The 27561-nt window shown below is 39.4% G+C and overlaps 2 protein-coding genes across 2 annotated transcripts; one reads left to right on the top strand and one right to left on the bottom strand.

The window, feature by feature from the left end:
• Positions 1-652: 652 nt before the first annotated feature.
• LOC114501027 (cytochrome c oxidase assembly factor 5) lies at positions 653-10857 on the bottom strand. The gene is made up of 3 exons (XM_028517764.2): positions 10657-10857; positions 6684-6767; positions 653-4967 (listed from the first exon to the last, which is right to left on the bottom strand). Exons 1-3 carry the CDS (start codon positions 10753-10755, stop codon positions 4926-4928), a joined length of 225 nt encoding a protein of 74 aa, XP_028373565.1. The 5' UTR covers positions 10756-10857; the 3' UTR covers positions 653-4925.
• Positions 10858-10886: 29 nt separating this feature from the next.
• Positions 10887-26835, top strand: UNC50 (unc-50 inner nuclear membrane RNA binding protein). Its single transcript, XM_028517769.2, has 6 exons — positions 10887-11059; positions 12334-12617; positions 13348-13468; positions 24363-24502; positions 24589-24690; positions 25587-26835. Exons 2-6 carry the CDS (start codon positions 12338-12340, stop codon positions 25721-25723), a joined length of 780 nt encoding a protein of 259 aa, XP_028373570.1. The 5' UTR covers positions 10887-11059; positions 12334-12337; the 3' UTR covers positions 25724-26835.
• The last annotated feature ends 726 nt before the right edge of the window (positions 26836-27561 follow it).

The following is a 27561-nucleotide window of genomic DNA, read 5'->3' as shown; positions in this document are numbered from 1 at the left end:
TTGCTTTGTTTCCACTGCAAAGAGGAAGATATCTTCACCAGAGAGATGAATGTAGAAACACAGAGCACTTCATCACCTGCCCTCCTTTGGCTTCTGTGGCTTCACTCTCCCAGTAGTCCTGCCTCTTACCATCCCCCCCACTCTGATTTGCTTGCCATCCTTCACTCGCCATTAACATTGTGTTCTTCAGGTCTTGGTCCATAACTTTCTTCTCACTTTGACACTCTTCCTGAGGTGTTAACTATTCCTATAGGATAAATTACCACTTATTTGCCAATGATCCCAAATTTCTAGGTCCACCAAGACTCTCTAGGTCCAGATCCATCTACACATCCAGCCGTATCCTAGTCATTCTACTTGAGTATCTTCAACACAGCATGTCTACCCCAAACTCCTGCATCCCCTCCTCCATGCAGGCCAAGTCTTCCTGAGAAATGACCTCACCTTCCACCCTGGTGTTCAGTTAAAATCTTTCCTATTCCTGCACTAGACTATGTTGCTTTTCTCTGGTCTAGTACTATAGTCTGTTATAGTAGTACCCCCACCCCCATCCAAGGTTTCATTTTCCATGGTTCAATTACCTACAATCAACATATCACCGCAAGAGGGGTGAGTACAGTACAGTAAGATTTTGAGAGAGACCACAATCACATAACTTTTATTAGTTTATTGTTATACTTATCCCATTTTTGTTACTGCTAATCTCTTACTTTGCCTGCTTTATAAATGAAACATTATCAAAGGTATGTATGTATAGGGAAAAACATAGTATATACAAGGTTCAGTACTATGCATAGTTTCAGGCACCCATTGGGGGTCTTGAAACATTATTCCCCATAGATAAGGGGAGACTACAGTACTCGAATACATCTCAAGGAGCCAAATGCAACAAGCTCAAGGGAGGAGGAAAACTTAAGAGCAGAGTGTGGCAAACACCAGAAGAGTGGTTTTGTCTCAGAGGCGAGCAGAAGGGCCTCTGAGAAAAGTCAGGTGTTACAAGGGGTCATTCAATGTTCTATTGACCTGGATGGTAGTAACGTGAAGATACATAATTATTAGTTAACATTATACAAACATCCTATATATTTTTCTGTATGTCTACTGTTTCACAATAAAATTATAAAAAGTTAACCCATCATCCAAATAACCTAAAAAGAAAATTAGGAAAACAACTCAATTTTCAGTTGCATTAAAAAAAAGAGAGAGAGAGAAAGCACTTAGGAATAAACCTAATCTATTTAGGAAGCAAGAGTCTTATACACTGAAAAATTACAAGATGTTGCTGAAAGAAATTAAAGAAAACATCAACAGGAGGAAAGACTTCTCATGTAAATGGATTGGAAGACTTCATACTGTTAAGATGCCAATATTCCTCAAAGTGATAAACAGATTCAATCCATCCTAAAATTCATATGGAATCTCAATGGACTCTGAATAGCAAAAACAACCCCAAAAAATAACAAAGTTGGAGGTCTCACATTTCTTGATTTCAAAACTTACTACAAAGCTACAGTGATCAAAACTGCGTGGCATGGATGGCATAAAGACAGACATAGATCAGTGAAACAGAACAGATAACACAGAAATAAACCCTGGCATATGTACAGACAAATGATCCTCAACAAGGGTGCCAACACCATTCAAAGAGGAAAGGACAGTCTTTTTACCAAAGATGCTGGGAAAACTGGATATCAGTATACAAAAGGATGAAATTAGACCTTACCTTACACAATATACAAAATCAACTCAAACTAGATCAAAGACCTAAACATAAGAACTAAAACATACAACTCCTAGAATAAAATGTAAGGAAAGAACTTTATTAGACTGAGCAATGATTTTGTGGATATGACACCAAAACCATAAGCAACAAAAGTAAAAACAGATAAAGTGGACTATATCAATCAAAGAACACAATCAACAGAGTGAAAAGAAATGGGAGAAAATATTTACAAATCATATATCTGTAAAGGGTTAATATCTAGCATATACAAAGAACTAGAATTCAACAAAGGAGCACACAATCCTACTTAAAAATGAGCAAAGAACCTGAGTAGGCATTTCTCCAAAAAAGGTTTACATATGCCCAACAACAACATGAAATGATGCTCACCATCAGTAGACGGTGGCTGCCAGGGGTTGGAGGGACAGGGTGATGAGGGGTTGTCTAATGGGTATAATGTTTCAGTTTTGTAAGATGAAAAATGTTCCAGAGATGGGTTGTATAACAAGGTGAATATACTTAACATTGTTAAATTATATACTTAAAAAGTGGTAAAGATAATAAATTTTACATTAGGTATATTCTATTATACCACTAATTATACAGTTACTAATGAAAGTATCAGAAATTATTTTTTAAATGGATTATAGAGCTACACATAAACTAAAACTATAAAACTCTTACATGAAAACATAGGAATAAATGTCCATAAATGGGTTAGGCAGTGGTTTTTTTAGATAAACAAAATAAAAACAGATAAATTTAATTCATCAACATTAAAATTTGTTTCAAAAGACAGCATAAAGAAAGTGAAGACAAATCACAAATTGGGAGAAAACATTTACCATTGATTTGTGTTTAAGGAACTTGTATACACAACATATAAAGAACTCTTACAACTCAATAATAAAAAAAATAACTCAGTTGAAAAATGGATAAAGGACTTGAGCAGACAGTTCTCTAAAGATATAAAAGTGGCCAATAAGCACCTGAAAACATGCTCAATATCATAACCCTTAGGGAAATGCCAATTGAAATCCCAATTAGATACCAGATAGCACTTCAAACCTAGAATGTCTATTATCAAGTAGATGGAAAATAACAACCGTTGGTAACAATGTAGACAAACTGAAATCTTCCTTCGATGCTGGTGTAGCCACGGTGGAAAAGTGTGGCAGCTCATCAAAGCATTGAGTTAAATGACCCAGTAACACCACTCTTAGGTATACAGTAAATTCTCACTTAACGTCATTGATAGGTTCTGGACTTTAAGTGAAACAGCCTATAATGAAACCAATTTTTACCACAGGCTAATTGATATAAACAAGAGTTATGCTTCTACAGCATCACATCAGTGTTATAACAAAACGACATTTAATAAATACATATTCCAGGACCACCTGTATACCCTATTATAACATTAGTCATAATAGCCCCAAGGTGCAAATGACTGATGAATGGATAAAAACAATGCAGTCTAGCTATGCTGTGGAATATTATTCTGCAAAAATGAATTAAGTACAGACATGCTACATATGGATGAGCCTTGAAAACACTAAGTGAAAGAAGCCAGTCACAAAAGGCCATGTATAATCCTACAAAGGCAAATCTACAGACAGAGAAGGTATATTAAATGGTTGCTGGGTGCTCGGGGAAAGAGGAGAATGGGAGTAACTGCTCAAGGGTATGGGGTTTCTCTTTGAGGAGATGAAAATGTTCTGGAATTAATGGTAATGTTGCACAACTCTGACTAAAAAATCAAAATACAAAACAACTGAATTGTATATAGTTCGAGGGTAAATTTTATAGCATGTGAATTTCTCCAAATGAAGCTCTCAATAAAGCTGTTACTAAGAGTTCAATAACAATTTTAGTGAGATTCCTTATCAAAGTTATTCTTAATTAAACTTGTAGCACTTAAGTAATAAAACCATCACTTTCCCTTTCTCAGTGAAAAGTAGTACATGCAATAGACCTCTGGGGTTCGGCAACAAGGACTACTGCTGTGTGGAATCCTCACAACTTTATGTGAGCATTTAAAAGAAACAAGCTACGGAATACCTTGACTGCTTTAACTCCAATAACCTGTGGATGTTATAAAGAAGCCATGGTTCTTCATTCTTCAAAACTGAAAATAAAGTTGAAAATTTGGATTCATATTCAGCTCTGTACTGTATTAAGTGACCAGAATAAAATTACTGTGATTCTAAACTTTTTCAAGCATTTCATGTTTTTTACTCTTGCTTTCCATAGTGAACACATCTATTTTTTCAGTTTGAACTGAATCCTCTTTTCTTTTTGAGAAGAGGCCCATCACTCAACAAGTGTGATTCTCATGGGAATTATGAGACCCAGGCCTGGCTGAGAGCCTGGCCCTATTCCTTTTTCCACCGGGACTGGTGTAATTCAAGGGCAGGTGATCCAGGGAAGACAATAGTCTAATAGTCTAATTCTGTAGAATCTGACATGTGGCCCCAGGTAAAGGAGATTCTCTCTTTTTGGATCATGGATCTTAAGGACATGACTTTGGCTGACACTGTTCTCTTTCCCATTACAAGAGAGGGGCAGCCTGAAAGTGAGGCCAGGGAGCAAAAACTGTAAGGTCAAGAGATGGAGGCAAAGGGCTCTGGCAACGGAATCTGGGGCTTTGCATTCAGCTTTGCCTAACATATGATATTAAGGTTCTGAGGCTGTTACCTCAGTGAATCAGTGCAAATGAGGCCTTTCTTCTCCAAGAAATCAAGCACAATTTATTTTAAAACTAAATAGGACTGAATAAAAGAAAAGCTTCATCCTAAACTTTCCCGAAGGACGTTTTCTCCCCAGGCTCCATGTTACTGATTTTAACAGTCCCCTCAGTGGCCTTCATGATATTCACAAAGGATGTACAAAATGTGTCATTTGGTTAAGGAGTCAAGTTTGGAAATAACAATCTTTGTGCTTTAGAATAATTCTTAAAACACATTTATTATACTCTGCACTCATAACTAGTCAATTAAATTTTCCTTCTAAAAATAACTTAGAGCAAGAGAAAAATCTACTTTATACACATTCAAAACCAGAACTCATCCATTCTCTCTAGGGTTCTGTGGTCCAACCGAACAGGTATAAGATAAAAGTACATTTCCTATCTTGATTTCTGTGTTTTAATGACCAGAGGAAATCCTTTGTTGTTTCCATCTTGGTTTCAACATAATACTTATCAATATCCTTTTCTTCCTCTGAATCTTGATCTGGCATCCAACTGAAAATACATGTACAATTAAATCAGATTTTGTACAACATAATTAATTAAGTACAACTTTGGTAAGGGGCATCAGTACAGGAGAGAAATAAATCAGTTTCCAGCACAATTAAAAAGGCAATGGTCTCTGCTCTCTCTATGGAGCCTTCCCACCCCCTTCCCCCGAGTGGGTTTTCCTTGCCTCTCTCTTGTAAACTCCAAGGGCCCTTCTGCCTCTGTAACTCATTTCCTGAGCTCATTTCCTCTACAGCTCACTTCTTCTACCTCTGTGACTTTTTAGATAAAGTCTCTCTTATGGCTTGAGTCTTGGCTCTGAGTTCTTTCTTAGCCAGAACTCAAATACCAAGATGCTAAACTAAGGTCTGGTGTAACTCCATGGGCCTAACACCTGGTGCCGTTTTTCCACCAACAATACAATTAACTCATCTTAAATACAATTCAAGAGTTTTTATTGCATATTCACCATCATCACGATCACCCCCATTCCTTCCTCCATATCCCTCTCCCCCATGTCACCTGTACTAGCAACCATTAATCTACTTTCAATTTGTATATATTTGTCTATTCTGGACATTTAATATAAATGCATATAGCAAAAAAAGACTGAAAAAAAGAAGTGAGCTAATTGTTCACCTTAAGATGTTAGAAAAACAACAAATTACACCTAGGTAGTAGAAACAGGAAATAGAATTTTTTTAAAGGTAATTTTCAGAACTATCAAAAACCCCCACAAAGAACCCAAAATACTAAAGATGGAGTTAAAAACAAAATTTGCACTTAAGGTCACAATAAGGATTTTCTCAAGTAGAATCCCAATTACATTTATCTTTTTCTCTGAACTATCCTCAATGTATATTTTTCTAGCAAAGAATTTCTAATTTGTTTGGATTAATATTCAAATAGCAACTGAAAAAAGAAGAGCCCTGAAAAATGGTAAGTAACAAGTAACCATTGGGGGATTAAAAATCCTTAAATTGTCTATTCAAAGGATGAGGCAATTAAGTTCACAGTACAGCCTCTTAAGGGGAAGGGGAAGGGGAAGGGTGGAGGGTCTAAGTCAGTATATAAGGTAAATTTACATTGTTGTCAGTATCACTCCCTAGAAATTCTACAGGAAGAAGTTATTTTAGAGATAAACCCTATTAATGAGTCCAATACAGCAAATATGGGACAGATAGCCATTTCTTCATCTGATCACTACATGATGCTAAGAGCCATATTTTCAAAAAATTAATAATCTTTAAACATGGGAACCATAAGCAGGATGACTAGATATTAGGTACTATGAGAAAACAAACAATGTAAACTTCCCATCAAACCTTTGTTCTTAGTTATACACTCATTGTTTGAAGTATTAAGTAAAATTACCAGCAAAACTTAAATTATATTTCAGGTTTTTGCCAAGCATGTGTAATTGAAGTTGTATTAAGAGTGATATCAGTCCTTTCTTGGAGGACTAATAGTGAATCACTACTTTATATTATACTTGCCAATAATTCATTATCATACCATAAAAAATTCATGATGTCAGCAGCTGTGGTTAGTGTAGTGGCAGAATAACAGAACAGTCAACTATGGGTTTTCATGAATGCTACTTCACATTAACTCACTGCAGTTCTGCATAGTGTCACTGCAACCTATTTATAGTTACATTACTCACATATTTAATTCCACATAGCTAATTTTTAGGGTAAGCTTTAAAAAGTCTTTTCTTACCATTGATCTTTTACATTCAAAAAATGAATATTTCAGAGCTTTGCAGTGTCCTTCCTTCAGACATTGCCGAGGGGATTTTCCTTCCTATGACACATAAAACAATATAAATATCTGGAAATTTTCTAACAAACAAAAGAAATACCCTCCTGAAAAATAGTTCTTTTGTAAAAATGCAAAAGAAAAAAAACAGTAAATTATGGAAGAAATAGTTCATAATTCATTTTGACTATTGGTGCTTAAGGAAAAAAAAGGACAGAATGAAAAATGTGTATACTAATTCTGGGCACTTTAAGGGGGCTCTTGAGTTCTTGAAAACACTGGTTTCCATGGGGTATTTTTCTTTAAAATGTATATATATAAATCTAAAAACTGGTATCTCCAGCTCTTGTGGGTGGGAAAGGGAAGAGTAAAGGTGAAAGTAGTAATGGCTTCTCCCGTGTTCTTGAAATGTTTACACTCCAGAACTAGAGACAGAAGAAAGCAGTGTGTTTGACAGAGAGAGAACCCATGCATATGCGATCAGACGTGGTGAATGGGAGGGCTTGTTCTGGAAGGTAGTATCCAGTGCCTTTCAAGTCTCCACTTGTATCTTTATAATGTAAGTATTTTGCCTCCAACACATCTCTGCATTTTCCCACCTCCTGGCCCCCACAGTCAAGTTCTCTATTCTGAGAAGCTCAACTGAGTAAAAACTGCAAGAGGAAAAGAAGGTATGAGCAGAATTGACACATTCTTCTGAGAGGAAATCTGCCTGAACCTGATGTAAAATTAACTCATCTTTAAGCAGTGAAAACTCAAAAGGAAGTTACCAAGGAAACAGGATTAAACCATCATTCCCTTCTGGCCACCATAGCAGGATGCTGTTACAAGAATGTTCACAAAAGAAATGCTTGCTTCTGACTTGTAATAAATAAGCCTTTTTTAAAAAGCTATAACTTAAAATCTGACTGGACAAAGTAACAACTGCAAAACTAGGTAAGAGCAAAAACTCAGTAGTATTTTCCTTTTAAGGTATCATGGAATAAAAACCCTATTACTACTTCTGCATTACCTTAAAATATTTTAAATCTGTAAGTTTAACACAAAGGCACTTTAATATATTGTACACAGAGATGCATCTATAGAAGGTATATTACACAACTCAAAAAGGCAAAATTAAAATTTAATTGCCATAACATTTCTTTGTGAATACTTAAAAAAATCCTCACCTGAGAACATGTTTTTTACTGATTTGTGAGAAAGAGAGAGAAACGTCAATTGATCAGTTGCCTCCCATATGCACCCTGACCAGGGAACCAGCAACTAACTCCTTGGTGTATGGGATGATGCTCCAACTAGCTGAGCCACCTGGCCAGGGCAAAATTTCTTTTTGAACGCCCTACCCTACTAATTTGTCTAGTAACTAAACCCTCATAAAAACTAATTTACTAAAACATAAATAACTCGGAACAATCCTAGATCAGTTTAGTAGGAAGATAAAAAATGAATATGTCCTAGATATTCCTGCCTACACAGGGCTTTTCATATGAGGTAGGAAAGAAGGTGTACACATGCAACGGCTAACTGGCAGTGTGAGCACATCACAAAGCAGGGGAAGTGCCTGCCACAGGGAACTGTTAAAGGGGTTTAGTTTCCCAGAAATATAAATACATAAAACATCTGGAAAAAGCAGACTAAACTTGAAATTTCTGAATTACTTGAGGTTTAATGACATCAAATTCTGATTTGCAATTCATGAGGAAAATAAAAATATTATTTGACTATTAAGGGAATATTAAAGTAAAACTTTTACTGTTTATAAACATCAGCCTTATGCAGTGCTTGCCAATATAAGGTAAGACCATTTTATCTTCCTACTCAAGGTGAGTGCCAATACACTGAAACTCACCTTGAGTAGAAAGATACAATTTTGCAATTTTATCTCAAGCAATTTTGATGATAAAATGACCCTGTTTAGTGTTACTTTAAAAGCTCAAATAAGCCAAAATTAGGTACCCTAAAGTTAGAACACTTTTTTTTTTAAAGATTAAATCTTTTTTTTTAAAGATTTTATTTGTTTATTTTTAGAGGGGAAGGGAGGGAGATAGGAACATCAATGTGCGGTTGCTGGGGGTTATGGCCTGCAACCCAGGCATGTACCCTGGCTGGGAATCGAACCTGGGACACTTTGGTTCCCAGTCCACGCTCAATCCACTGAGCTATGCCAGCCAGGGCTAGAACACTTTTAGTGTTAGTAATAAATACTTTAGATAGATGTTAATGGAGGTAGATGGAGTACTACTTAAATAGAAACATCTGGTATGTTCATGCACCGTGAAAAATTAACCCAAATTTTACCTACTCTGCATCTTCAGAGTTCCCCTCAAGCAGATTTTGACATCCCAGCCCACCACTGCAACCACTCCCCAAAACCACCAGAAAATACAGGATATTGTCCCGAATCTGCAAAACCTAATGTTTTGCCTCTGTACTGCTCTTTTACACTCCAGTGGAAATCACCTTTCAGGATGAATTTACCACAAACAGTAAATGCACTTCCCTTTAAGGGGACGTTTATAAACATTAGGCTCTCCTGGGTGACCAGGTTCAGCATCATTAGGGCCACATATCAACAGGGAAAAGCAAAGTCTGTGCCATGTGTCTTCGTCATTTTCTCTACCACTTTCTAACATTCCAGAGATGCAGTTTCCACACAGGAGAGAATGTGTCCCATTCATCTGTATGTTCCCTGACTTAGAGCTTGGCACGGAAATGTTTGCTAAATATTTCAATGATTCAATCATTGCAACAAATTACCTGAGTTTCTTTCCTCAGTCCTACTCTATGTACTTTATTCCCTTGACCCCTCATCTCCATGGCCTTCTTGACACTGAATGTTAGGATAAAATCCAAACTCCCTCTTGACACACAAGGGCTTTCACAGCAGGCAACCTTCCTCTCAAGCGTTCTGTCCTACTCCCCATCCTTCAGGCCCAACATCCACTAGCTCCCTCCCGCCTTCCCACACCTTCCTGACTCTGCACAGGCTATTCTTTCAGATTCTCCCCACAACCACCACAGCCCCCACTCCTTTAATTAGTTACTATTCAACCTTTAAGACTCAGATCAAATGACACCTCCTCTGTGAAAAATTCCCAAATTCTCTAGTAAAATGAGGTGCTCTCCACTAGGCTCCCGTGGCGTTTTGCTCCTAAATTTATGCACTAAATGCGTACTAAATGCGTAATCAGCCCTTATCACAGGAATTCAGCCCCTCACATGTCCATTCTTCCCATCAGATCAAGTTTGTGTAGGTAGTGACTATTCCTGTGTGTCTCCAGTGCTTAGTAGCATGCCTGCCACTTAACAGGTATTTATTGGGAGCTGGCTGAAAATCAGCAGTCTAGAAATAGCCCTGGCCAGGGGAGTCTGAAGGCAAGACACCTCAGTTTCCTCACTTGCACATAAAATAAAAGTTGGAGTACATAACCTTTTAAATTCTTAACTGAAAAGTTTTATAGACACTGGGAGGCCAGTCTGGCTGACTGCTAAAATCAGTGGACCAAATGTAAATCATGAATCAGAAGAAACATTGATATAGCCTTATGTCCATTTTGGGATAGTTTCCTTTAAAATAGCAACTTTCTAAAACTGTATATCCAACTGCACACAACTGATTGCCCTTCATAATTAGAAAAAATACTCAGAATCTGGCATAGTGGCAGCATTCAATAAATACTCCTTTAACTGAAATGGTTTGTCACAAAAATCCAACGGGGTGGTATCTTTATCTCCAATTTAAAACCGGAGGGAACTGAGGGTCCAACGGTGGCTATATCCAAGTCTATTAAATCGGAGTTGTTGTCTGCACCCAACACCAATAACTGAGTCACATGTCCTCAACGCCAACGCCAACGAACAGGACATCTTCCTCCACCCCCCACCCCTGGGCCGGCCTCCCCTTTCCAGTGTTGGCTGCCGCCGACTGCGCTACCTGAAGCACACAGTCGGACTGCAACAGACATGCGCCCAGGTCCTCCTTCACGCCGGCACACGCGCCGCCGTCCGGCTTGTCCTCGTAATACCGCGGCATGGTTGCACTTCCCAGCTGCTGCCGCTCGGACTGCCTCGGTCGGCAGCGTCCGCGACTACGCTGTGCACCTGCGACACCCACTGCAGAAGGAACCGGAAAGCGGCAGCAACAACTTCCGGTGAGCTAGAGCGAACCAGGAGTCAGAGAGGCCCCGCGCGGCGGAAGTAGGCGTAGGTCAAGTGTCCCTTCCTGGAGGCTGTCTACGTTGCGTGTAGGGACGTTAGCCCAGTGGCTGCGCGGCTAGGCTGCTAGGCCGAGGTGCTGGGCTAGTTTGGAGCCGGTGGAGGCCGCAAGGCCGCTCCAGGTGAGTCTTAAGGACTCTGTGCGGGCACGACTTGGGCTCGCCCGGTGCCGTTTCCTCCGGCCACTGGCAGCCCGGCCTCTCTGGCTCTGAAGTGACTAACGCAGGGCCTGCTGCTCGGCCTTCAGTGGGGCGGCGGGATAAAATGTCGGACGCTAAGCTACGGTTGAATTTCAGATAAAATAAAGAATAGTTTCTGTTATGAGAATGCCCACTCAATTTTTAAGACGTACTTATACTAACAAGCATTCCCTTGTCAGATTGCAATATAAGTGGACGACTTTGTTGGTTGTATCCGGCAGCCCTACCCTGGGCGGGGTCTGTTGGGGAGCGGAGCTAGGGACTGGGCCGCGGGGGCGCTGGGGCCGGATCTTGACTGACTGACTGACTGACTGCCCTCCCCTGGCTTCAGAGTGATTCGACAGGTCTCTCATGGTGACATTCCTCAGGTGAACTATTAACGGAGAAAAGCACTGGATTTAGTTTTGCTTTATTTTTGTAACGCTTTCTGGTGAACAAGTTGCCTGCTGGCAATGCTTTGATGGACCGCCTGTGTGATTAGGTTTTACTTCGCCTGGTTGGTAACATCATTTAGTTTCTAATTGGCCTAAACAAAGGTTTCACTTAAAGCAGGGGTGTCAAACTCATTTTCATCTGAGACCACATCAGCCTTGCTGTTGCCTTCAGAGGGCTGAATGTAATTTCAACTCCTTAATACTTAAGAAGTAGTTACATTTACGCAGTCCTGAAATTATTTGGGCCCTTTGAAGGCAGCCACGAGTCTGATGTGGCCCTCCGTGAAAATGAGTTTGACATGTCTTAATAAAGGCTTGACGTTTTAAGAGCAGGGGGTTTTGAGCCAGAATTTGATTCAGAATCTTAATCTCCCTCTCTCCCGCCCTTCCTTTCCCTCTCTCTCCCTCCCTGCCCCCTCCCCACACCCTCACTCTCTTTTCCTCTGACTCTGTAGCTGCTATTACCTGGGAGGACTACTTTGAGGACTGAGCGAGGTGAGGTGTGGGAAACGTATGGCCCCTGTATGAGTGTTACTATGTTCAGAACAGTGTGGTGCCGCCCTCGCTGAAGTGTATTAGGCAGTCTCAAACCCCAACCAAGCCTCAAAAACAACTACATTTGTTTTGACCACTGACTTTTCTCAAGGATTGGAGAAGTGTTAGGTAACTTCCCTCCCATATGACTCAGAAGAGGAGTGCTAGTAGCCAACACTTTCTTAAGATTACTAGTAAAGTTTCCTGCCCTGCTCCCCCCCCCAATAGGAAGATGTTACCAAGTACTTCAGTGAATTCCCCATTGCCGGGAAATGGAGCATTGAATTCCAGGGATGCAGCAAGACACACAGCAGGAGCAAAGCGCTACAAATACTTGAGAAGGCTTTTTCGTTTTCGGCAAATGGATTTTGAGTTTGCTGCATGGCAGATGTTCTACCTGTTCACATCGCCGCAGAAGGTTTATAGAAACTTTCATTATCGAAAGCAGACAAAGGATCAGTGGGCCAGAGATGATCCAGCTTTCTTGGTCCTATTAAGTGTCTGGCTGTGTGGTAAGTGTTAGTTGATCTTCCGTACAGTTGAAAACAAATTGAGTGTTTGGACTTGTCACGTGGAGACTCTTTTGTTATAAACTGTTGTGGGTCAGAATTTGGGTATATTTAAAGCTCTTTTTTGAAGCCCCCAAAATCTCACAGGAAAGGAATCTGTATTCCCCCTGGTTCTAAAGGGCCCAAGCAGATGCCAGAGTAAATCGTTACCTCAACTATAAAAGAGGGAAAGAGTCACTCCATGTCTTTTAACTACTGTGATAAATACATTGATACCCAAATGCAAATTTACTGTGAAAAGGAATATCAAGATTAGAAATTGCTTTTCACAATTAGGGAAATCCAGAGGGAGAATTCTAAAAGTACAGTATTTATATGACCTGGAGAGTCTACTTGTAAGTTCTCTAATAGTGTAGCGAAAGGATCCTATTAAGCCTTTAAGGTAATAAAGTGTGCAGATATTTGTCACCTTTAACTTATCTTAAATATATGGGTGTCTTTTTAGTACTAATGATGTTCCAAAAAGTGAGCCACCCTGGTGACCTCCTTGGTAACCTTGAGGTATTTAAGTGGCCCCTCCATGTTCTTAACCATGTAGAACACATCTTGGGAGTTTTGTTTACATCTGCCTCCCCCACTGGACCATGTGCATCTGGAGGACAGGGACTGTGTGCCTTATAGCCCCAGAACCTTGCAAACTGCCTGAATGAAATTTATAAATCTTTCTTTTCAGTGTCCACTGCAGGATTCGGCATTGTGTTGGACATGGGATTTTTTAAGATGATAAAGCTTCTCCTTTGGGTCGTATTGATAGATTGTGTGGGTGTTGGCCTCCTCATCTCAACTCTTATGTGGTAAGTACCATACCTTTGGTTCTTCTGATACTACTGTAGAGCCTCCTTTACTTGCTTCACAGATACAGTTGCTGATGGAAATGAATCAAGATAGACTAACTGAAAGCATCCATTTTGACTGTTTAGATTATTATTACTTGCCTTCTTGTATCCACCTGTGTCAGAAAATACTCTAAGGTATGGTCTATATTGTCAAAGTACATGCAGCAAATAAATGAATTGAAATAATGATTATATCATACTGACAAAATTGCTGATTTTGCAAAAATATGCAGTTAGCCAATTCTGCTTAAGTTGTCTGGATGATGGCTCATTTTCCTGCTGCCTTTGTCAGTGGGTCACAACTAAATATATAAGGTCTAGATTATTTCATGGAACCTTACTTTGACTTTTTTGTGTTAAATGTAGCACATTTGAAAAGATTTTTTTCATTAAACTTTTGGTGCCTTCCATCTGAGGAGGACACACACACATACACACAGAGGTTTTATTGTAAGGATTCTCAATTTGACTTTGTCTAGGTTTAGTTTAGTAACAGCAGTGTACTGAATGTAAATCTGGTGTTTGGTTTTTCTTTGTTCTTACAGATATAGGGCTCCTGTGTGGTTGGCATGATGAATGAAGGGAATGAATGTGGTGGGTGAGCTTAGAAGGTAGCCAGTGATTGAGTAGGGCTGGTGGTCATTGTATATCAGAGAAAATACTCTGGAGCATTTTAGTCACAGAGAGAACTGGGTTCAAATGCCAGCTCAGCCATTTACTGTGTAACTCAGCCTCAGACCCCTTATAAAATGGAATTATCTATTTGGTAAGGTATTTGAGAAGCTTGTAGTAGGAAAAGCATCTGGCATTTTGTAAGTGCTCAGTAAATGGTAGCTATTAATGTTTTAAACTAAATTCTAAGACTATAACCTCTGAAGATACCAACCTTTTATTTTCCTTTATAGCTTATGATTAGTACAGCACAGGTTGTGTATGTGATAGATAGTCAATAAACTGTTAATGTAAAATTCTAAAATCTGACCTAAAAACAATACTGCTAATATAAGTCACATATTCATTGTCCAGATATCCGTGAAAAACATGATATATGGAAAAATTTCAATAAGGCTTTCAAGAGAATAGTTTAGTTTGTTTTGGGTTGGCCAAAAAGTCCGTATGGTTTTTTTATGTAAAATAAAAGACAAGTGTGGTTTTTTTTTTAAGATTTTATTTATTTATTTATTTTTAGAGAGGGAAGGGAGAGAGAGGGGAGGGGGAGAGAGAGACAGACAGACAGACAGACAGACATCAATGTGCAGTTGCTGGGGGTTATGGCCTGCAACCCAGGAATGGCTGGGAATCGAACCTGGGACACTTTAGTTCCCAGTCCACGCTCAATCCACTGAGCTGTGCCAGCCAGGGCTAAAAGACAAGTTTTTAATGTTCACCAGTAACTCTATTGATTTGTACATTTTGAGTATATCAGTATCACCTGTTATTGGCTTCTAGTAGGTAGAGGTCAGGGATGCTGCTAAACTACTTCCAATGCAAAAGACAGCCCCACAGCAAAGAATTATTTGGTCAAATGTCAGTAGTACCAAGAAATTTTGTAAACCACTTTTGACATGTTTGATCAGTCACAGTGCATTCCTCATATACTGCACAAATTTTTTTTTTGCTTTCAGTTCCTTTTTTACCTTGAAATAATAAAGCATAACACATCGAAAATGTGTATCTTCTTCCATCTTCAATATTAAAATGGCTACACAAAAATTCACCAGTTTTGATAAGATTTTTTAAATGCACACTGATATGACAGCTGTCACAATACAATCTAATGGAATTGTTTCAAATGAAGTTAAAGATACTTAAGCACTACTAGAGCCATTGTATGGAAAAAATGTAACAGACTTTTTAGCCAACCCAATAGCAAGCTTTCTGCCATGAATGCACTGACTCCGGAAGACCATAGAAACCAAGTCATTCTGGAGTTGAGTACCTTTAGTATGATTCTATATGATAGTATAAGTTAAATAGAAAAGGACTCAGTATGTTTTTGAAAACCTGTGTTGTCTTGTAAATGATGTGAGGAACTAAAAATAGAAATGATGACATGTGATTACAGTCATTCGAAGGGCACTACAGGAAGTAGCATGAGGAGGTGTTTTTGGGAGAGATGGGATCGATGATTACTCATACCAACTGCAAGGACGTAGAAATGTGGACAGCGTGCTGGGTGTGAGGGTGTAGAGTGACAGTGAATGTCTGGGGAAGACATTGGACTAGAGAAATTAGTCTTAAATGCAATACAGAAAAAATAATTTTATTTTATCTCAGAGGCTGCTTGTGTAGGTTTGGAGGCGAGGGAGAATTATGTAGCTTGGAGACTTTGAAGTAAGGAAATAACATCAAACTCACACTTTAGAAAAAGTCTTTTCTATGGCAGTGGAGGAAGAGAAGCTGGAGAGAGGTAAAGCTGGATACAATTGTGGGTCTGTATGAGTAGAGGAGGCCCAGACTAGTTTGGTGATCATAGGAAGAGAGGAGAGAGATGGGCTAGAGAGCTTCCTGTGATAAGAGAATATGATAAGGAGAGGAAGCCATAGCCTCCTTTGGGGTAGCTGGCAAGTTTTTGGTTTAGGAGTAAGTGGTGGGTATAGATTAAGGATTCCATGTTGTACCCTGAGTTCAGGTGGCATTTTGAATACAGAATGGCAACAAAGGTTCGTTAAACAATAGGGTACATGACTCTGAACCTACAACGGCCTGAGCCAAGATGAGGACATAACTGGCTTCATTAATGTGAAGATGGGAGGGGAAACCACAGTTGTCTTTGTGCTTTCTCAAAAGGAATCTGTGTGCTAGAGGTGACACTCTCTCTGAGGACAGGAGCCTGGAATGTGCCCATTTAAGGAATAACCAGAATGGTAGGAACAGCAGCAGGACTACAGAATTCTTGAGCAGTGAGCTAGATTCTTACTCCATTTATTTGATGACACATGATTTTGGCTAAAAGGGAAAGTGTATTGGTAAGTTCCAGTTTGTTTAAGCAAAGCAATGTTATTTTGACATTTTTAAGGTAACTGAGTATAGAACTGTTTTATTAGTACTGTGTTCTGTTCTTCCTCTTATTTCCTTATTTTTCCTATTTTTATTTCTAATGGAAGCATACCATTTTCTTAACTGTATCCCTGAAATGAAATCACACATACAGAAATTTGTTGAGTTTCTGCAACTCTGTTTATAATACAAATGGTCCTGTTTATTCTTTTCCTTTAAAGATCTATTTTTATATTAACTGGATATTTTATTTTTTAAATTTATTTTTGTTTTTTTTCTATTTATTTTTTATTTTAATAATTGTTCAAGTACAGTTTTCTCCCTTTTGCTCCCATTCCTGCCCACCCACCCAACCCTCCCCACTTCCCTCCCATTACTACCCCCCCTAGTTTTTGTCCATGTGTCCTTTAAATTTGTTCCTGTTTAAATTTATTTTTAATTAAAGTTGACATACCATATTATATTAGTTTCAGGTATACAACATAGTGATCAGACTTTGTTTTTTTAGATCCCACATATAAGTGAAATGGTATTTGTATTTCTCTATTAAACTGATTTCATTCTTTTTTTTTTCTTGGCTGAGTAATATTTCATTTTATGTATGTCACATCTTCTTTATCCATTCATCTATGGATGAACACATAGGTTGCTTCCATATCTTGGCTATTGTAAATAATGCTGCAGTGAACACAGAGGTACATGTGTTCTTTGGATATAATTGCTTCAGTAGTGATCTGATCAGTTTCTTGTCTTTCCTAGTGGCTGTGTAGTGTTGTGAACAACAGATCTGCAGATCTGCAAAATTCAGGCCAATTGACTCTTTCTCCTTCCCTGGCCTCAGTCACTGGCCTTGGCACTGTGGAAGGAAGCTGGTACCCAGACAGAAACAAAGACCAGATTAGAGGACTTCTGTCTTGTTTTGTTCTTCTAATTGATTTCTAGTGTCCTACCATTTTGATCAGAAAATATGTCTGATATGAATGATTTCAGTTTTCTTAAATGTATTTGTCACATGTGGGCCCAGGTTCTTGGTGATTGTGGACAAAGAACTAAACTGAACACACAGAGTTTATAGCAGAAAGAGAGAGAGCAGATTTATTAAGTGATAGTACCCTCCACAGAATATGGGAGCAGGCCAACTCAGAGCAGAGATTGCCCTCAGGGGCTTGAGGGATTCTGTTCTTACAGGGCGGATCCTTCCTGGCTAGTTTTGGCGGGCTTTTATTGCGCATGTTCAAATAGTTATATTACTTCAAAGCTACTGCGCATGTGATCTGCCATGATTTTTCTTGATTGGCCATTGGAGAAGGAGGTTGCATATAATAAATGTTAATTTATTATAATGAAGCAGGGGTCATGTAGCATCTTCTGCACTGGTGCATTCATGAGTCACCATGATTCAGCGTTTTTCCAGAAAGCGGGAACAACCTGTCTTAGAACAGGGTCTCTGTCTTGTATTGATGTCCTTTATCTTAGCCCTGGGGCACCTCCGGAGTTTCCTCCTTGCTAACTATCTCCTACCTTATATTGAGACTTGTTTTGTGGCCCAACATGTTGTCTGTCATGGAAAATGTTCAGTGTGCACTTGAAATAAGTATATTCTGCTGCTTTTGGGTGAAATGTACTAAAAATATTAATTATAAGTTCATCTGGTCTAATGTGTCATTTAGAGCCACTATTTTCTTCTTAACAATTTGTCAGTGCAATGTGAAAGCCCCCTACTGTTATTGTAATGCTGTTGATCTGTCTCTTTATGTTTGTCAATATTTGTTTTATGTATCTCTTCTACATTGAGTGCATAGATGTTTACAAGTTATGTCATCTTATTGGATTGAAATATTTATCATTATGAAATGCTTCTTGTCTCTTGTTACAGCTTGAGTTTCAAAGTCTGTTTTGTCTGTTACAGGTATTGCTACCCACCTTTTTATTTGCATTTACATGAAGTATCTTTTTCTATCCTTTTACTTTCAGCATATGTGTGGTTTTTAATACGGAGTGGGTCTCTTGTAGGCAGCATATGTACAAGTCTTGCTTTTTTAATCTATTAAGTCACCCTATGTCTTTTGATTGGAATATTTAATCCATTTACATTGAAAGTAATTTGATAGATATGTTATTATTTCCATTTTATCAGTTATTTTGTGGTTATCTTTGCAATTTTTCTCTGCTCCTTTCTTTCCTCTTGTATGTTGTTGTTTTTTCTATAGTGTTGTATTTGGATTTCTTTCTCTTTATTTTTGTATACCTCATATAGATTTTTGGTTTGTGGTTACCATGTACTTCCTATATACCAGACAATGTTTATATCAGACTGTTTCAAGTTAATGGTCACTTAAGTTCAAACAGTCTATAATCGCTACAATTTTTACCCCCTCCATGTTTGTTTTTGTCATTATTTTTTACTACTTTTGCATGTGCGTTTGTATATGCCCCTTAACTTTATTGTTGTAATTACACATGGTCTTCCTACTTTTCTCTTTTAACCTTTGTACTAGTTTGTTTGATCCACAGTTTTTACTGTTTGCTTTTTTCAGTGAGATTTTTTCCCTATATTTCCTTATTCATATTTTTTATCTTTTCTACTTAAAGAAGCCCCTTTAACATTTCTTCTATACAGGTTTTGTGGTGACAAGCTTGTTCAGCTTTTCTTGTCTAGAATACTCTGCTTCTTTAGTTCTACATTATATTCTGCTGGTTAGAGTGATCTTGTAGGTTTTGGCTTTTCATCACTTTGATTATTTTGTGCCAATTCCTTCCTTCTGGCCTGCAGAGTTTCTGTTAAGATATCAGCTGATAATCTTGTAGGGGCTTCCTTGCACGTAACTGATTGCTTTTCTCTTGCTATATTTAAAAATCCTTTTTTCCCCAACCTTTAGCATTTTAATTATGACGTGTCTTGGTGTGGGCCTCAGGGTTTATCTTGTTTGGGACTCTGCACTTCCTGGATTTGTATGTATGTTTCCTTTGCAAGGTTAGGTAGGTTTCCATCATTATTTCTTCCAATATGTTTACAATCTGTTTTTTTTCTGTCTTCTCCTTCTGCGACCCCTGTGGTTTGAAAATTGGTAGACTTGATGTCCCACATGTCTATTAAACTATTGTCATATTTTAAGATTCTTTTTTTTTGCTGTTCCAATTGGGAGTTTTGTACTACCTTATCTCCCACGTCACTGATTTGATCTTCTACTTCATCTAACATAATGTTGATTTGCTCCAGTGTATTTTCATTCCAGTTATTGTATTCTTCAGTTCTGATTGGTTCTTGTTTATGTTTTTTTTTTTTGTCTCTGTATCTTGAAGTTCTCCCTGAGTTCATATGTTTTTCTTCCAAGTTCACTGCACAGTGTTTTGAACTCTGCATCAGATAGATTGCTTGTTTCCATCTGATTTAGTTTCTTCTGGAGTTTTACCCTTTCTGTTATTTAGGACTTGTTTCCTCATTTGCCTGACTTCCTGTGTTTATTTCCATGTACTAGGTCGATATGATATGTCTCCTGGTCTTTTTAGGGTGGCCTTACTTAGGAAGTGAACAGTGTTGCAGTCTTTCTAGTCATTTGAGCCCATTGCACCAAGGGTGTATGTGCCCTCCTGTTGTAGTTGTATCTCTTTCTGGTGGTATGTCATTGGGTGGTGTTGACCCTCAGGCTGGCTGACTGTGAAGGTTGGATGTGACTGCAGTGGACGAGCTGTTGTGTGGGACCTGACCTACAGATTGGGTGTTGATTTAGCACCCAATGTAGCTGTGATACCAGCCTAGGCTGCCCTTTGGGTGTACCATTTGTGAAGCTGGTTGGGTGATTCTCTGGTGTGGTCTGGAGATGTTTTGGGGCTGGAGTCTCTTGGGAATGGTTCCAGTGCGGTTCAGGGTGAGCTACCACTTGTGCTGGGTTTGGTGCCTCTTGGTAGGTACTGCAAAGTGATATGCGGTTGGGTGTTATTTGTGCTGGGCTTGGAGGTGCTTGGGAGAGGCTACACAGTAAACCGAGGTTCCCTGCCATTGTGCTATGATTAGGACCCTTTGCTGGGCACTACAATGTGGGCTGAGATCAGCTGCCACTTTTGCTTGGCTTGTGGCTTCTTAGTTGGAACTACGTTACAGGCCAAGACTGGCTGCCTCTTATGCCAGGATTGGGGCCACTGGATGGAAGTTAGATTGTAAGTTGAGACTGGTTTCTGCTGGTACTGAGCTTGGCGTCTCTTGGGAAGAGCTACAGTGCATACCGAGGCTGGCTGCTGCTTATTTGAGGTTTGCAGAACTTCTGCAGCACAAGCCAATGCAGGCAGTTTATGTGGAGTGGCTTGAAGAGACAAGGGCCTAATGAGCAAGTTGAATGGGATCTTAGGAATGATCAGGGTGAAGCAGTGTTAGTCAGTTTTATGAAGAGCACTACGGATTTGGTGCCTGTGTGCACAGGGCTGGTTGGGTGGGAGGAGAGATCAACCAAGAAACAAGGGCACCTGCCAGTACTTTGTCCCTGGTGAGAGCTGTCCCAACCCCTGTCCCTCCAGCCTTCACCCTAGTCAGTTCCACTCTTCTTTGTGTGTTTCTGGCACTCTTTGAGTTGTAGCCCCTGCACTTAAGTTTAAGAGTAAGTTCATGAGTTAGTCAATCTGCATAGTCCCTTTAAAAGCAGCCTTAGTCTGTGACAGCCCCTTTGCCTTTGGACACAGTCCTGGCTGTTTTGCGCAGCCTAGTGTAACGGCATTATGAGGACTCCTTCCCAGCACTGGGTGCCTCTGTTTGGGGAGTCAAGTGTGGGGCTGTGACTCCTCACTCCTCAGGGCAGGCCTCCGCAGCTGCGTATCCCTCACATTTCGTAATTGCCACAACACGTTAATGGGACCTGCCTGGTCCCTCCTGCAGTCTTGATGTCCCTGCTGCTTTTTATCTTTAATTATAGCAATTCTGTTCAGCTAGACTTCAGGAGGTTCTCCATGGTTGTTCTGTAATGTACTTGTGATTTTGGTGTGATTGTGGGAGTTGATGAGCTCCAAGTTGACCTGTTGACCTACTTGACCATCCTGACTGGAGGTCGGTCTCTCTTTTTTTTTTTTTTTCTTTTTTTCCTCTGTTTTCTAGTTCAATTGGGTGATTTCCATTTCCTTGTCTTTCAGCTCATGGGCATATTCCAGAACATACTTTTTGTCTCATTTTGGTTCTCTGTTTTTTTTTTTTTTTCTATGAATTAGGCAAAACAGCAACCTCTCCCAGTCTTGAAGGCGTGGCCTTGTGTAGGAGCTTCCCCTTTGTAAACTGCATACATTGGGTATCTTTGGCAGCTGGAACATTTGTGTGCTGTAGGGAGCCCTGAAGTCAAGCTGCACTAGGGCTGTCTTGGCAGAGCAGCTGGGACTACATACAGTTGGAGCCAGCTCAGGCCTCCTGGGGCTGGGCCTCACTGGGACCACGCTGACAGGGTGGCTTAAGGTGTAGTCGGAGGGTCTAGGACTGTGGAGAGTCCTGGGACAAGCCACACCAGGGGCTGGAACTTTAGTTGTAGTTTAGTTGGTATAGGGGCAATTCACACCAGAACTGTCTTGGCAGATCAGTTGGAGCTCTAGTTGGAACGGGTTTGGGTTGTGGGGAGTCCTGGGGGCAAGCTGAACCCGGCCTAGTCTGTGGAAGTCCCAGGGAAGCCACACTGGGGTGGGAGCTACAACTAGAGCATGTATGAGCCATGGGAAGTTCCAGGGGCAAACTGTGCCAGGGTCACCTTAAAGGTCAGCTGGAAGTGGTTGCTGGAGCTGTTTACTGGGAGACCTGGGGACAAGCCAAGGAAGGAGATGCTGTGTGCCTGAAAGCCTTAGCTGGCCTTGCTAGAGCACCTGGGTCATCATCCTACTCCTGTGATGAAGAGGTGGGGAAGGGCAACAATTGGCACTCTGTGGCACCTCTGACACTAGAGAGAGTTCCCACAGTTTCTCTCCCTTTTGGCAGATAGGTGCCTTCTAAACCACTTTTCACCATGTCTCAGGGTGGGTGAGTCTGCGTGTGGGCCCTTCAGTGAAACCCTCCCTAGTTCAGGTTGCTGTGTTGGGGGTGGGGTTCCCACTGTACCCATGCCATGTCTCTGTCTCTCCTACTGTTTCTGTATGGTCTGTCTTCCTTTGTTGTGCAGAAGCTGTTTAGTCAGCCCTTGATTCTTCTTTAGGGGGAATTGCTCTATGGTTGTAAATTCTGTGTGTTCGTGGGAGGAGATGAGTTCAAGGTCTTATTACTATGCTCTGTCTTAGGCCAGTGGCCAGTATTTTACTTCTCGTCTATTCATAATTTAACTAAACTCATAGTCCATGTTGTGGAACAGTGGCATAAGCTTGAATAATTTTTCTTATGGCTAGACACATCACTGGCCACTCTTTTCCTACTAGTTCCACCTGATTCTCTGACCATAGGCCTTGGACCTATTCTCTGTCTGCATTCTGTAGGTGATTGCATTAAGGCCCTTGTCCTTAAATATCATCCACACACTATGAGTTTATATCTTGTTTGGCCCTCTTCTCTAAAATCTAAGTTTACACTTAAAGATTTTTAAGACTTTTTAAAAATATATTATTTATTTATTTTTAGAAAGAGGGAAAAGGAGGGAGAAAGGGAGAGAAACATCGATTGTCTCTCATACACACCCTGATTAGGGACCAAACTTGCAACCCAGGCACGTGCCCTGACCAGGAATTGAACCGACCTTTCACTTTGTGGGACAACACCCAACCAATTGAGCCACACTGGTCAGGGATAAATAAACTCTAGCCTTTATATATAATTTTTTATTCTGTACTAATTGACATCTTTCACATAACAGATCCAAATCCAAACTCCTGCAATCTCCTCCTGCGCCAAACCATTCTTCAGCAGCCATTCCCACCTCAGTCAATGGCAGCTCAATTGTTCATTTGTTTAAAGCAACAATCTGTCACTCTTGATTTTTTCCCCTCATATTCTACATCTAGTACTTAAATCCTGTTGGTGCTGCCTTCTAACTATAGCGCATCCCACTGTCCCACTTCCACTTTTGTCCCTGTAGTCTGCTCTTGGAGTGGCAGCTGGAGGAACCTGGTCAAAACAGTAAGTCTTTCTGATGGGAAATCCATTGATTTCTTACTTCACCAAAAGTAAAATACAGAGGTCTTAAAATGGTCACAGACTGTCTGTAAGATCTGGCTATTTCTTTTCTTATACCATTTCCTGCTACTCTGTTCACTTGGACCCAGTCCTCAAACATGCAGGGCACGCTGCCGCCTGCTCCGTACTGTACCATCTCCTCCACCTCTGTACTTGGCCTCCCCCTGCCTGGAATGCTCTGCTCTGGGAAAATCCTGTCACTGCCCTTGGGTCTTCACCCAGGTGTTACTTTCTTTTGACCATTATATGTAATGTTGCATTTCAACTGTGTATTCTCTGTTTTGGGTTTTTTTTTTTACAATTTAATTAATTTTTAGAGAGGGGAAGGGAGAAAGAGAGGAAGAGAAATGATGTGCAAAAGATACATCGATTGGTTGCCCTTCATATGCCCCCAACTGGGAACTTGGCCTGCAACCCAGGCACGTACGTGCCCTAGACTGGGAATCAAACTGGCGATCCTTTGGTTTGCAGGCTGGCACTCAGTCCACTGAGCCACACCAGCCAGGGCTTCTCTGTTTTTCTCTACTGTTTTTTCCATAGTACCATGTAACAATATTTATACTCTATTGTTAGTTTGCTCCCACAAGATTGAAGGTAGAGATTTTTGTCTGTGTTGTTTACTGCTCTAACTCCAGCGTGTGAAATAATGCTTGGTACACAGAAGGCAGTCAGCAAACATTTATAGAATTTTTATTGTATGATGAAAGAAACTTTAATTTTGCTCTTCAGGTTTATCTCTAACAAGTATTTAGTGAAACGACAGAGCAGAGACTGTGATGTGGAGTGGGGCTATGCCTTCGATGTACATTTGAATGCTTTTTATCCTCTCCTACTCATTCTGCATTTTATCCAACTTTTTTTCATCAACCGTAAGTAACAGTTACTTCTTAAAATTTTATTCAAAAGCCTGTTGAATGCAGTGAAAAGTGAGTCATTGTCTGCATCTCTTTACCAGATGTCATCCTAACAGACACATTTATTGGATATTTGGTTGGAAATACCTTATGGTTGATTGCAGTTGGCTATTATATCTATGTAACCTTCCTGGGATACAGTGGTAAGTAATTAATTTTGGGGGTCGTCTGAGAACATAGCAGGGTGGGGGAAAGTTGTAACACTAATACAATTAGCATACGATTATGGAGCCCTTGTGAGCACTGTCCCAAGTATTTTATATGGATAATGTCATTTAATCTTCATAATTATATATAATATAGGTGTATTTATCCCCATTTTTCAAATGAGGAAACAAGCACAGAGAGAGAGAAATAAGTAACTTGGTCGTGGCCACTCATCTCAAAAGCAGCAGGGCACGTGTGTAACAAATTTTATCATTTCAGGGAATCATGTTAAACCATATTAATCTCCAAGTTACCTACTAGAACCAACCCATGACCAGTTTCTCTTTCCCAGACTCTCAGGTTCTAGGTCACCAATGATAGGTTAGAGAGAGGAAAGGGTTGGTGGGATGAATTTTAAAACTTTTGCCTCATTTTCCACTTTTATGATCACTATATGGTTCTGTAAATGATTCTAGAAGATCAGGCCCACCCAACTTCTACTGACCTGAGGGTGTGTTTGCAAGTTTATGGTTAAATCTGGCTATCAATCAGTTCATTTTAATATGAATGAGAAACATATTTACATTATTCTTCATTTGTTAAGAAATCAAAGCTGAATTAAATCTGGAGATCTTATAATTATTAATGTTACATATTTTTTAACCCTTCCTTATTGAGTGAATTTTTGATTGCTTTCCTGGTGACTCGCTATAGTTTAGAACAGTTTCTGTGAGTACAGCTCAGTAGTACGGTTCTGGCTACATAGCATCATCTTACTGATTGAAAATATGCCTCTTTGGCCCCACATGTTGTAGTAAGAGCTATCTTTCAGAATGTTCACTTATTAGTCATATTTCCTCTTTTAAAAATGAACTTATACTTTATTTTCCAGCATTGCCATTTTTGAAAAATACGGTAATTCTTCTCTATCCATTTGCACCTCTCATTCTGATCTACGGGCTGTCACTAGCACTAGGATGGAACTTCACACACACAATGTGTTCCTTCTACAAGTACAGAGTAAAATGAAAAAAAAAGAGAGACTGTTACATCTTAACTGTGTCAACAGTATTGGTGAAGTGATTTCTTGTGAAACTTGTAAGTAAACTCATTGTAGATATCTTAGAGGTGTAAAGTTTGTGAATTTGAGGAAATATATGTTAACATTATTGTCAAATACATTCCTTAAAACTAATTAAATGTACATTTCTATAATAAATTTTTTAAACTAAAGCATGTATTTTATTCTAATATTTGTACACACAAAAATGATATACAAAATACTGAAGGCATGAGGAAGTTAGAAAGGTAAAGATTTTTAATATGAATTCTTTTTGAAAGAGTTTTTTAAAAATCTTTTAATTGTTGTTCAAATACCGTTGTCTCCATATTCCCACCACCACTTTCCCCTGCCCCATCCACCCCTACCTCCCACCCTCAATCCTACCCCTCTTTGACTTTATTCATGGGTCCTTTATACATGTTCCTGAAGGGGCTTCTTTTTGGAGAATGTGGTAATAATATGCTCCCCCTCCCCCCACTGTTACTGACAAGTTACATATGCTGCCTCCATTTTGTAATGGGTTATATTTTAAACATTTATGTGGGGCATGTTATCTTAGTCTAACCCTCAGGCTCTAAATATTATTAACAGCGTTTTTCTCTGCAAAACAAAACAAAAACACAATACTTAGAGTGAACAGGCCCATTTGCCTACACTTAATTTGGAAGCTGTATAGTGCACATAATATATAAGCAAGTATCTTATCACATTGATAACCACTGTCTTAACATCAAGACTTTTTTTCTTTAAAAGATTTTCTAAAATCCAGATAGAAGATCCACTGCCGTTTTTCCAACTGAAAATAGTTCAAGTAAATTATTATTTTATCAGTATTAAACAAAACCAATAAAAACAAAAAACTTGCTGCCCATTAAGTCGTACCTAGTTTTATTAGGATTCTTGAATTCAGCATGGCTTTTTAAACTTCTTTATTTCAATACACATGAACGCCTGTGGCACAAACAGTGATGGAAAGGCACAGTCAACAGGACCAGTTATTAAGTTACAGCAGCATATTTGAAAATAAATAATCTTCCTTTAAAAGTCTAACAGGTACCCAAGATATTACTACAGATATTACCCATTCAACCAGTGAAGACATTGTAAAGAAATATGTACAATACATTAAAGACAAAAAACAATGTACAACCTGGAAAATTAGTTCCTCAGGCAGCTTCTCCAAGGATTACTTCTAGAAATATCCCCAAATGCAAAGACCATCTTTCCCAACAGTGTTCTCAATGAGAAACACTTAGTTTTTCATTCAATGAATGAAATGTGATTGTTTAATCAGCTGATTTCTAAATCTTTCCTAGAAAATATTACTGTCTATACTTAAAAGTATCAAATCTGCTGGCAGTGCATCTTACAGTTCTGGCAATATCAGCCATTTTTAAGGCTCAAAAAATGTATTCAAGGGGTATCTTCACCCAATTTCAATAGCATTAGAATGCTCATCTCACTAGGATACCGAACCTTTGATTCCAGGGCAATTTGCCATAGGAGCAATGTCTGAGAGTACACTCCACAAAACACTCCTTATTTTAGTACATGACTCTTAACATTTTCACTGCAACATTAACAACACTGGGAATAGCACAAAGTACAGTCCATTCAACACTTAGTTTCTTGAACAATGTCTTTCAGATTCTCAACTCAAATGCACTCTTGGGTGCTAGCTTATTCTTGTTTGTTCCTTTGAAAGTGATCTAGTTAGCATCCATGCTGGTGAGAGCAGCGTTTCAGGTGAGAAGAGTTTATACATAGGCATTGGTATACATACGTATGTAACAAATTCTTTTAT

Source organism: Phyllostomus discolor, chromosome 6 (genome assembly GCF_004126475.2).
Source record: "Phyllostomus discolor isolate MPI-MPIP mPhyDis1 chromosome 6, mPhyDis1.pri.v3, whole genome shotgun sequence".
In the NCBI taxonomy this organism is placed as follows: Eukaryota; Metazoa; Chordata; class Mammalia; order Chiroptera; family Phyllostomidae; genus Phyllostomus; species Phyllostomus discolor.
The sequence above is the reverse complement of the archived record's forward strand: the minus strand, read 5'-3'. Positions and strand labels throughout refer to the sequence as shown.